The sequence below is a fragment of the Momordica charantia genome (genome assembly GCF_013281855.1).
Source record: "Momordica charantia cultivar OHB3-1 chromosome 1 unlocalized genomic scaffold, Mcharantia_2.0 BLBB01000001.1, whole genome shotgun sequence".
In the NCBI taxonomy this organism is placed as follows: Eukaryota; Viridiplantae; Streptophyta; class Magnoliopsida; order Cucurbitales; family Cucurbitaceae; genus Momordica; species Momordica charantia.
The window spans coordinates 7,003,612-7,016,002 of NW_028275157.1; the positions used below are offsets into that span (position 1 = coordinate 7,003,612).

At 36.4% G+C, this 12,391-nt stretch overlaps 1 protein-coding gene across 1 annotated transcript; it reads left to right on the forward strand.

Moving 5' to 3' along the window:
* Nucleotides 1–2,669: 2,669 nt before the first annotated feature.
* On the forward strand, nucleotides 2,670–7,574 carry LOC111023641 (amino acid permease 4). Its single transcript, XM_088123498.1, has 6 exons — nucleotides 2,670–2,826; nucleotides 2,929–3,162; nucleotides 3,268–3,361; nucleotides 3,446–3,660; nucleotides 4,552–4,691; nucleotides 6,794–7,574. Exons 1-6 carry the CDS (start codon nucleotides 2,763–2,765, stop codon nucleotides 7,442–7,444), a joined length of 1,398 nt encoding a protein of 465 aa, XP_087979624.1. The 5' UTR covers nucleotides 2,670–2,762; the 3' UTR covers nucleotides 7,445–7,574.
* The last annotated feature ends 4,817 nt before the right edge of the window (nucleotides 7,575–12,391 follow it).

Sequence of the window (12,391 nt, forward strand, 5' to 3'; positions counted from 1 at the left end):
GGGCCTCCTCTCCAAGCTTCACCGTGAGGGCTTCGTCGGCTAGACCGGTGAGGAAATAGCACATGGCCGAGTCATCGGAGCAGTGTGCAACCTTCAACTGTTCCTCCTGGAATCTGGTGACATACTCCCGCAGCGTCTCACCCTCCTTCTGCCTGATGGTGGCGAGATGGGTCGCTGTCTTTTTGTCGTAGTGCCGAGAAGAGAACTGGGCAAGGAACTCCCTTCTCAGCTGAGAGTAGGTCGAGATCGACCTGGCTGGTAGTCTCCGGTACCACAATCGCGCGCTGCCAGTAAGCGCAATCTGAAAGGCGCGGCATTTGATTGCGTCTGATGCCGCTTGGAAGTCCATGAGGCCTTCAAAGACCTCAACATAGTCCTTGGGATCCTTTGTCCCGTCATAAGGCTTCACGGTAGGAGCTTTGAACTTCGGAGGGATTGGTGCTTCCAACACGTCCGAGGTCAAAGGCGATTCTCCCAAGTCGCCATCGCTCAGTGAATCGTCTTTCTGCTCACATTTGGCCTTTAAGGCCTCCACCTGAGCATCGAGCTCCCCCCTCAGCTGGTCGAACTCCTCCCTTGTGATTATCCCTGCGGGATTGTGAGAGGATTCAGCCTACTGGTTGGAACTCCTGTGTGAGCGGGACGGTGACTGCCCTTTTCGGAGAGACGAGCCTCTCTTTCTGTTGAGATGCTCACGGAGGTCTCCCCTCTGGCGAGTATACCCCTCGCTCTCGTTGTCTTCGGGACGTTCCTCCTCGGCCGGGCCGAGGTGGGAACCCCTTTGCTCGCGTGCGTCCACGCGCGTCACTCGATTTTCAGATCGGGACCCTGCGCCTGCAGCCAGCATCATTTCGTTATACATTTCCTCCATGGAGCGCATTTGTGTGCGCATTGCCTCCATCTCTCTCTTGAGCGCATCAAGGTTCTCGCTTGTTGGATCCGGGGCTGGACCCCGGGCGCCCTTCTTTGAGGTCCCACCTCGGCCACGGGTGGCCTTGGACGTCCTCGGGTGCGCAGGCGGTAGGGCCGGTGCGGTGATCCGTGCCGACCTGCGGAGGGGTTCCGTTACTAGGCCGTCGTGACCTTGCCCCTCCACCGCTGCTGCTCCGACCTCCCTCTGGTGGGCATCGCTGGCAGCTAGAGTCCTTCGGTCTGTCGTATTGGTCGAGTTCGCTGGTTGAACCATGTTCGCTCGCGTGTTGGTTTAAAGGAATTGGGATGACTTAGATTGTCTTCCCCACAGACGGCGCCAAATGTTTATGCAAGGATATGCACAACAGTGTACTTCTGGTTGTAGCTCGAACTCGGCCTCCGTACCGATCTGAACACTTGGGCGGACCTGCACAAAAAGGTGAGCACTCCGACGATCAAGTCAGTATAGGTCGGATTCCAAGTTTAGTTCCAAGCCAGAAATCATCGTACCTGATCGGGGAGTGAGGTCCTCTACTTATGGGTGATGGCCCCGCTAATCTCGCGACGGTTACACTCGGTAATCTGGGGACCATCGGTTACACCCGGTGATCTCGGGACCGGCGGTTACGCCCGACAATCACGCCGCAGACAGTTGCTCACATCGGCCCCTACCGAGCTCTCTGGTAGGTCAGACTTGGGCCAGGTTCACCTCGGCCCTCATACTTAAGCTTTCGTCGGCGTTGGTGGCTGCCATCTCGGCTCTCCGAGCTGGGCATGACTCGTGGGCCACCTTGGAGTACCAATAGGGGTCTTTCATGTGTCCAGGGTATTTTCATCCCCAACACAACCCATCCTCAATATTTCTTAAATCATTTGAAAACATTCTCTTCCATTTACAATTCTAGTAAAATGACCAACCTAACTAAAAGTTTTAGTAAAATTTAAACTTCTAAAACATTAGGAATAAAGAGGGAATGAAATATAATTGAGTTAATTTCAATTTGTCCTTAAATAATTTATTTCAATTTTACTCCTAATAAGTTTTACAATTTACTACTATAAGGAAAATGCAAATAGAGGGATTTTTATATAATAACTAATGGTTAAAATATTTCTTCCAAAAAAAATAATGGTTAAAATATTATTTTGGTCTATTTTAGCTTTGGTTCATTTTGATCCTTCTATATTTAAAATGTTCATTTTTTTCCTATACTTTCAAATTTAGTTAATTTTAGTTATTGTAATTTTAAAATTTAAATTTTAAACTATTATATTCAAAATTGGAAACAACATAAAAGGTATAATTTATCCCATATTTTAATAATTATTATTATTATTATTACTTTTTAATAATTATTGTTTTATTAAAAAAATGTAGGGCATATTTTTACTATATTTAATTTAAATTATACAACTTAGCTATTGGAAGGTTTCATTCCTACCCGTAATTATTATACTAAAAAAGATTAACAAAAGAGATAATTTTTCTTTGGATAACAATGAAATGATATTTTTCCCACCAACCCAACAACTTTTTTACACAAAGAGAGAGAAAAAAAAAATGAGAAAAAAGAAAAAGAAAAAAGTTGACTTGTTGACTTTAAAATTTTGAGGGTAATAATGGAAGGCTTGGGGTCCTCACTCCTCTTATTTCAGGTCATTCTCAAACGTGTATTTTTGTGTACATTTTTTTTAAGTTTTTTTTTTTCCTTTTTTCACTGATTTTTTTTAGAAACTTTATATAAACAATGAGCTCCACTCCTTTCCCCTCCACCACCTCCCCTCCCTTTCCCCAATCCCCCTCCAAGCGTGCCACTCCCACACGCTTCTTATTTCTGCCCGCTGCCACCATGGCCATGCTTCCGATCAACGACTCTGCCATTCTCGACGACGATGGCCGCCTCAAACGGACCGGTAACTAATAGTCGGGAGCGGAGTTAGAAATTTTCATTAGAAGAAAAAATCTTTACTCTCCCATTTTTTGTTATGCTCCTAATGATAGTTTTGCATATTTAGGTACTTTTTGGACTGCGAGTGCCCATATAATCACCGCGGTGATCGGTTCAGGCGTGCTATCGTTAGCATGGGCGATCGCGCAGCTCGGATGGGTTGCCGGTCCGGCGGTTATGCTGCTCTTTGCCTTCATTGGCTACTACACCTCTTGTTTGCTCGCCGACTGCTACCGCTCCGGCGATCCAATCAACGGCAAGAGAAACTACACCTACATGCACGCGGTCCGCTCCCTCCTCGGTACGTGAACATAAATGAAATAAACACAAAGAAACTAAAACCCCAGCTTGTTGTTACTTCCCATCCTTGTTGAATAATGCGGTGGAGTTTTCTTATTATATTTAGGCGGAGCTCAGACGACGGCGTGCGGTATAATGCAGTACATGAACTTGATCGGGATCGCGATCGGGTACACGATCGCGTCGTCAATCAGCATGATGTGAGTTCTATCTAGATCTCGAAAGTAAATTTTGATTTTGTTTGGACAATATTTGATTCATGTGCGTGTGTGCGTGTTTGACAGGGCGATCAAACGGTCGAATTGTTTCCACAGCAGCGGGGGGAAGAATCCATGTCATATGTCAAGCAATCCGTTCATGATTTCTTTTGGAGTAATGGAAATATTTCTGTCTCAGATTCCTGATTTTGATCAGATTTGGTGGCTCTCTACGGTGGCTGCTATCATGTCTTTTACTTATTCCACCATTGGCCTTGGCCTTGGAATCGCCAAAGTTGCAGGTTTCAAATCAAAACCCTTTTCACTTTCTTTTAATGTGACCAAGAAACATTCTTATTGTGACGCATTTGTATATAAACATAGCATAAAATAAATATGTATTTAGAAATAGATCAATAAAAATTTAACTCAAATTCAAATTAAAAAAAATTACGTTTATGTTATATTTAAAAGAAAAAAGTTGTTGCATATTTTAAGATTTGTATTAAATTTATGCTATTTTCGATAAAGTTTTTATATTTGGAAGTAGTATAAAGTGCTAGAAAGAAGAGTCGAAAACACACTTTAGAGTTCTTAATGGAATAAAAAGCTCTCGATTGACTTAAGAGTGAGTTTCTGATGACTTTTAGGAGGGTGAATAGTGTTTTTCTCAAAAAGCGTTAATAAATTAAGCTCTATCAAAAGTTTTCTCAAACTCACTCGGAAGCATTATAAAGAGTGTATAACCAAACATAAAATTGATTTTCTAATATCTCGTTTGGTAGCGTCTGTTTCTGATTTCTAACATGATAAAACTGTATTTTTATTTATATTTTGAAACAAAAATAGAAACATGAAACAAGAAACTTGCTTCGGTTGTTTCTCATATAAATAAAAATAACCTTGACAATATTTCTATACAATTTTGAAAATATTTTAAAAAATAGAAAACAAGAAACATAAATAGTTGTCAAATACATAGTTTCTTAATAAAATGAAAATGAGAAATATAAACATTATCAAACAAATCCTAAACGTTTTATCGAGAATATTTTAGAAGTGATGGAATGAAACAAACGATTTTGTTATTAGTGCTTGTAAAACTAAAATAATTTTACAAATATTTTTAGATGGACTAAAATTTGTATTTTTTTTTTTCTCTAAAAATAACTTTTCTCTTAATTATTGTGCAGAAAGTGGGAGTTTTAAAGGAACATTGAGTGGCATAGGTGTGGGAACAGTGACTCAGAGCCAAAAGATATGGAGAACTTTCCAAGCACTTGGCGATATCGCTTTTGCCTATTCTTTTTCAATCATCCTTATTGAAATTCAGGTAATTTAATTTTTATATACTTTTTTAAATTATCTTTTTCACTTTTTTATTTACCCCTTTTGTTATTCTTATAATTTTTAAGACATATTTCTCCGCATTTAAAAACAAAGTTTTGTTTTTATGAAGCAAAAAAAGTTACAAAAGCCCAGTTGAAAGTTGTGAAAGTTGTTAATAGGTCTGAATAACGAAAAAAATACAATCGAGAAATAAGATAAAGAGCGAGGAAAAAAGAGATAGTAATGATTGCATCTTTTGTTTTATGTTTTTATTAATTAATTTCTAGGAATCAATATCTTGTAGCTTAAGCTACCGCATCCTATTGATGCTAGCTTGTTGCCTCGTTAGTTTATATTAGATTTAAAAAAGTTCATACGAATTAAGACTCTGATACCTACTTTGGTTTTTGATTTTCTGTTTTTAAAAATTATGGTTGATTTTCGCCTTTTTTAAAAATAGAACTCTAAACCAAATTTTAAAAAAAGGGAAAAGCAAAATAAAAAGAAAAAAGAAAAAGGTGGAAATAGTGTTTAATTTCTAAACTTTATTTTAAAAAAAGAAATATAAAACGAACTTAAGATTTTAAAAAAGTTCCTTCAAAATCTCTAATCCTACTAAGTTTTAAAAGTTTTAATCACCATACTAATCAGGTAGGAAATAGTTTATAAAAATTAAGACCATAACTAAAATGTTTTTTTTCTTTTTTTTTTATGAATAACTAATTAAAATAGGACATTTAAAGTTTAAAGACTATTAAAATAGAATAAATAAAAAGGTATTTTTTGACCAAAAATAGAATAAGCATAATTTTTTTAAAAAAAGAACAAAAAATAAATATTAGAAATAAAGTACATATTATTCCCGAACAATGTGGGGATTTATTTATAAATTAAACAGTTCCACAAAAGCACAATCAGAAACTTAATTTCAAAGGCTAAAAGTTTTTTCTTTATTCTAAAAACAAGAAGAATATTTTTATATGCTATTTCCAGTTCTTTTTCATAAAATAAAATAAATTTTGAAAATTCAAAAACTTATTCTCCTCCACATGTACAATTCTAAATGGATAGAATTAATTAAAGCTTTTTTTAAGCCAGATTAATTAAAGCTTTATTTCGCTTTTACCAAAGGAACCGCAAAAACTCACTGCTTGTTATTGTTATTTTTCTTTAAGATTGATTTTAGCTTATAATTATATATAGAGTCCTTACGATTAATTTTTTAAAAATCATTTAATAAAAAATTCAAATTTATTTCAAACCTTAAGAGTTGGACTTACCGTCAAATACTTGTTTAAATCACACCTTTTTATTTGTGGATTGGGTTTAGTTTAAATTATTCGTCAACCAAGTTTTAAAAGTTTTGATTCTCGTCTTTTAGGATTTTTATAAATCCTTTAAATTGTCCTTAAATCATTTTTTACCTACTTGAAAGCTATTTTTTTTTTATCATAGAGAAGTATATCTAAAAATTAAACTAAAATTTTAAAAATACAAGATCAAGTTGAAGCTATGCCAAAACCCATAAGTGACTAAATTGGTGTTAAGTCCAAACCGGTCATAAAGGATGAAATTGAAACTTTACAGTTATGGCGACCAAATTAATAATTTAACTATGAGTAATACACATTCGATTTATTTTTTTTAAATTAAAAATAATATCAACAAAAACTAAAATAATTTCTTATACAAACAAGATTTAGGTGTGGAAACACTTTAGCGTAGGTCATCTTTGTGACCCATAGTCACATGCTATACTCAACCAACGATGGTTCTATACCCTTAACAGAGTATTTGAACATTGTTTTATTTGAAAATTTTAAAGCAATTTCGCTCTAAAATTGGCCTCAAAATGAGGTTTTTTTTTCTTTCGAATATCAATTGCTTGTTGGTCAGCATACATCTTCATAAAGATTATCAATAAAAATTTAATAGTTTTTCAAATTTTTGAAAAAAAAAGTATTTTCTTTTTCGGTATTTCTTCTTTATTCGAAAATTTAATGGTGGTCAAATGAATGTTTAAATATTTTTCTTCTTATGCGAAGGGAAAAATAGTGTCGAGAGACCAAAATAAGATTTATTTAAGCTTCTTATTATTATTCGTAGGACACCATCCGATGCCCACCATCAGAAGCAAAGACAATGAAGAAAGCCACAGGTCTCAGCATAGCCGTGACCACAACTTTCTACTTACTGTGCGGCTGCATGGGCTACGCCGCATTCGGCAACAGCGCGCCGGGAAACCTCCTCACCGGGTTCGGGTTCTACAACCCCTTCTGGCTCCTTGACATCGCCAACGTTGCGATCGTCGTCCACCTCGTCGGTGCCTACCAAGTCTTCTGCCAGCCCGTCTTCGCCTTTGTCGAGAAGAAGGCTGCCCAGGCATGGCCAGACTCGACCTTCATCACAAAGGAGCACAAGCTGTCCCTCTTCCGCCGCTCATACAACGTCAACATGTTCCGACTCGTATGGAGATCCCTCTTTGTCTGCTTCACCACCGTCGTGGCGATGCTGCTTCCTTTCTTCAACGACGTCGTCGGGATCATCGGGGCGCTGCAGTTCTGGCCCTTGACAGTGTATTTTCCAGTGCAGATGTATATTGTTCAGAAGAAGATACCAAAGTGGAGTGTGAAGTGGGTTTGTGTGCAAACCATGAGCATGGGCTGCCTTTTGATTTCCGTTGCTGCGGCTGTGGGATCTGTTATTGGTGTCATGCTCGATCTCAAGGTTTATAAGCCTTTTAAGACACGTTATTGATTTCTCTCTCTGTCTTAGAATCTTATGTATTTCCAAATGTTTTCTTTTATGTATACTAGTTGTTATGTATTTGCAATCCCACCAATCTCTAATTTGTCCAATGTGACGTGAAAAGTTCTTATCGTGTTTACGTTTGAGACTACATTTCATCACGAGAAATGTTGAGTCGGGTAAAACCCAATAAAATAAAGAAACAAATCTATTTACCGAACAAACAGGGGAGAGACCTATGAAACTGTTAGGAGGGAGGAAATGTTAAGGCCAAGAGAGGTGTTGAGGACTCTCATGATTAAAGAGTATTTTTCTCGGGGCGAAAACTTTGTTCACTAGAAAACTTGCATGAATGCACATAAACTTCGCACGAGTAATATAGAAATTTTATTCTAGAGATCGTATCTGTAGAGACTTTTTTATTAGGTTTTAATAGTGATTATTAAATAAAATGACAGAAATTAAACTGAGTGTAACGAAGATTAGTTTAATGTTCATGTGAGAATATATATGGTTTGGAAGACAGACTTGACTTGCTAAGATCCTACTATGCGATATTTGCCTCGCCAATTCAGCGCTCAAATTAATTTTGTGGCTTTCTAGTGTATTAAACCAGATTTCCAACCTAACTCTTTAGACTTACCACCTAAGAGTTTTTGTTCTCATTAGATCTTAAATATTCATCAACTTTACTTTTATAATAAGCATTACAACCTACAAATCCTTGAAGTCTTTGCAAGTGAAAGTTATGCATATTCTTATGATCATTCAACAAACAAGCTTTTAAAACTCATGTTCTTACATTCTTCACCATTTCCATTTATTCCAAACCCTTCTAGTGTCATATATTCAACTTTACTATTTGATAAAGTTGGTTAGATAATATAAGTAGTATTTTAACAAGTGTAGATGAAGAAAAGCTCTAAGAATGTTCACTTATATTAATGCTCAAGACAAGTAATAAATTCAAGACAAGAGATTTAAAATTCAAGAGAAATAGGTATACAAGTAAAGCCATGGGAAGTTCAACTCCATGACTACTTCAGTAACACTAAAATAGTTCAAGACAAACTTAATTCAATAAAACAAAAAAGAAGTTTAAAATACATTTTGAGTATAATGAAACAAGGAAGATATAGGTTATCATTGATATGAATATCTCCAACCATGCAAATTCAAACCATTCATTGTGCCACAAAGTTCAATGAAAAGTGCTAGGAGCTAAAAGACTTCAAGAATCATTGAGATCACTTTAAAGCTAAGATGTTCACATCTATTGAAGAGTTGCATGCAAAATTTTGAAGATAGGAACAAGTTCTCATTTCTTCCTGATCATTTATAATCATGAATAAGGAAGATATCAAGCATAATTGAGGTAGTTTCTATCAATATTCATGGGTTCCATTTCTAAACCAATTGGCAACGAAAAAAGTAACCCGTTTATATTATAAACCTTTGTTAGGTTCCTAAACTTTTCAATGTGGGATCTTAACACATGCCCCCTCAAGATGGTACCTCTTTTGGGTTATTAACTAATCTTGGTTGGTGATAACTCTTTGAAAGAGCATTGGCTGAATTATGGGCTAAATTGAGTGCAAATGTGAGGATGGTAGTCATAATAACCTATTAAAATGAGGATTTATATAAGAAATAGAAAAATAATGTCTGCAATCCTTGTTTTGTTGAAAAAAGATAAATTCTAGCTTAATTTTTATGTTTTTGGGTTGTTTGTGCATAATCTGGAACTATTAGTAGTTGTGCACCTAAGCGAGAGGAAAATGCTAGGACTCCCAAAGCTAGGACCCCCAATGCTGGAGAATCACTCGCTGTAGAAATTATTGGGCAGCATAATAACTCGTTTTACATGGAATTTTTAATGTGGTCCGTACCTCGTGCGTTTTAATTGTTTTTGCCCTAATTTTGGGGAAGATTATATAAAAGGTTTAAGACGAGGGTTGTCGAAAGTAGCAATTCCTAGGGGATTTTTGGGGGAAAATAAAAAGAAAAGTGAGAACATACCCAAACATAGATGGTCATGGAGGAGGAAGAACATTGCAACAACCAACAGTAGCATACCCACGAGATAAAATGAAGACCCATTCCGTTTTCCTCCCTTTTTGAGCTATTTGCTCTATGAGTTTTATTTTCCTTTGTCTTTAAACTATTTTATGATGTATTTTAGCTGAACTCATTTTATGGAAGTTGAAATCTTTTGCATGTAAACTCTATTTCTTGAGTATGGAAGCTTCTACTATCGATTAAAGTTCATTTTTTTTTTTATTGCGGAATGATCTTGGATGCTTGATCAACATCCATGTTGGTATTTTTATTGTTTGGAAAAACATGGTATAAATACATGTATTACTTTGCTTGGCTTTAGATCTATATTTTTACATAAAGCATAAATACTTAAAAATAAGACTTACATAAAGTTGCCTTAAAAATTGTATTTATTGTTTCTCTAGGCAAGAGAAGTTGTGGATAGAAAAATATGTGGGTTTCGAAAGAAAATCAAGTCTATTTGACTACACTAGATTTCGATGCTCGAGTAATGGGTAGTAGCAGCAACGCAAACGAGATACTTCTTCATTTTGTTTTTTCCAAATTTTTTAGTGTGGATTGTTCTCGTTTATTTTTGCTATTTCATGTTTACCTTCATTCTTTTCCTTCGATTTTGTTTATGTTAAGATTAGTTTATTTTAAAAGTAAAAATATAATTGTTTGGTTATCGAATATCTCAAGTTTATTTTGGAACTATCTGGGGAGATAATCTTAGCATGTAGGTCACTAGGCCAACATTCGGATCCAAGTTTTTGGATCAGATGCGAAAATGCGAGGAGTAGCCCATGTCAATTATAAATTTTTGTAAGGTCCCTTTTATTTTCAATGCGGGATTGATACCATATAAATGTTTATGGATTCCGTCTCAAAACCAATTGACAGTAAAATGATTAACCCATTTATATTTTAAACTCTTGTTAGCTTCTTTATCTTTTCAATGTGGGATCCTTAACATATACCTCCTCAAGATGGTGCCTATTTTGGGTTCATTAATCTTGGTCGGATCCCATTTTTTGATCAGATGGTCGTTTGAGCTTTTGTACTCTTATACCATATCAATGTTCATTGGGGTTCCATCTCAAAACTAATTGGCTATGAGAGGACTAGTTCATGGATCCTTAATCGTTTCCTTTATCATTTTGTATCAGAGCTTTGGCTCTAAATAGATTATATCGTTTTACGCTTCTTATTCTTTATATTTATTTTTTCTTCTTTTAATCATTACATCAAACTTCATTTCGTGTATGTTGGAGACAAAAAAAGTCTTGCCATGTGAAGAATAGAAGAAGGTCGGAAGGTAAATGTCTTACCTAAGGATCATCTTGGACGAGATCGACCTTCTATACTTAAACACAAACATTGTACGAATTCACTCCAATTTCTCAAGTTTATTGTGGAGCAATCTTGTTAAATAAATCCTTGGGGAGACAATCTTTTATTACTTGCTGCAACCTTGTTGTGTATATTTGCACATGCTTTAGCATGTAGGTCGCTAGGCCAACAATTTGGATCCAAATTTTTGATTGGATGCCCACTTGAGCTTTTAAGCTTTAATACTACATCAATACTCATGAGATTCCATATCAAAACTAATTGGGTATGAGAGGAGTAGCACATGGATCCTTGACATGTTCCCTCAAGATCATGGCTCTTTTGCCTCTTATAGATCTTAACCAAATCCATTTTTGGACAGGATGCTCGTTTGAGCTTTTTTTTTTTTGCTCTAATACAATATCAATATTTATGGGATTCCATCTAAAAACAAATTGACAATGCGAGGAGTAGCCATGTCAATTATAAACCTTTGTAAGGTCTTTTTTTTTTCAATGCTGGATTCTTAACATGCCCCGCCCCCTCAAGATCGTGGCTCTTTTGGCTCATCTATCTTGGTAAGAACCTATTTTTGGACCGAATGCTCGTTTGAGCTTTTGGGCTCTTACACCATGTCAATATATATTCATGGATTCCATCTCAAAATCAATTGACAATAATAAGAATGAACTCACTTATATTTTAAACCCTTGTTAGCTGATCCTTTATCTTTTCAGTATCGGATCCTTAACATGTCCCCTCAAGATAGTGCCTCTTTTGGGTTCACTAATCTTGGTCGGATCCAATTTTTTTTACTAGATGCTCGTTCGAGGTTTGCCTCTTATACCATATCAATATTCATGGGGTTTCATCTCAAAACCAATTGGCTATGAGAGAAGTAGCTCATGGATCTTTAATTGTTTCCTTTATCATTTCGTATTAGAGCTTTGGCTCTTAATAGATTATATCGTTTTTTCTCTTTCCATTCTTTACCTTTCTTTTTTCTTCTTTTAATCATTACATCAAACTTCATTTCGTATATGTTCGAAACAAAAAAAAGTCATGTCACGTGAAGAATAGAAGAAGGTCAGAAGGTAAATGTCTTACCAAAGGACCATCTCGACGAGATCGACCTTTCATAATTAAACACAAACGTTGCAAGAATTCACTCCTACAACGAAGATATGACCCACGTTCGATCATAGGCACCCGACAAACCTGCTCTTCGAGGTGACATCGGTAACTGCCTGTTAGATGGCATGACGGATCCCCTACCTTATAAATAGAGAGCCTTACTAGTGCATCAGGTATCTCGTTCTACTCAAACTCCATTTTAAAGTCAAGCATAAACTGACTTGAGCATCGAATTGTTTGCCTCTCTTGTGTGGGTATTTCCTTGTTATGACGTTCAAGCTCTTCCCTCTGTAATACTTTGACCAGGTTTGACTTGAACCAATTTCATTGCACAAACAATGTCACTATTGATCTTCTCATCTTTGCCCCATCTCTTATTGTGCTTGCTGAAAAACCGGTCCTTTGAGGTGACATCGGTAACTGCTTGTTGGATGGCATGTCGTATCCCCA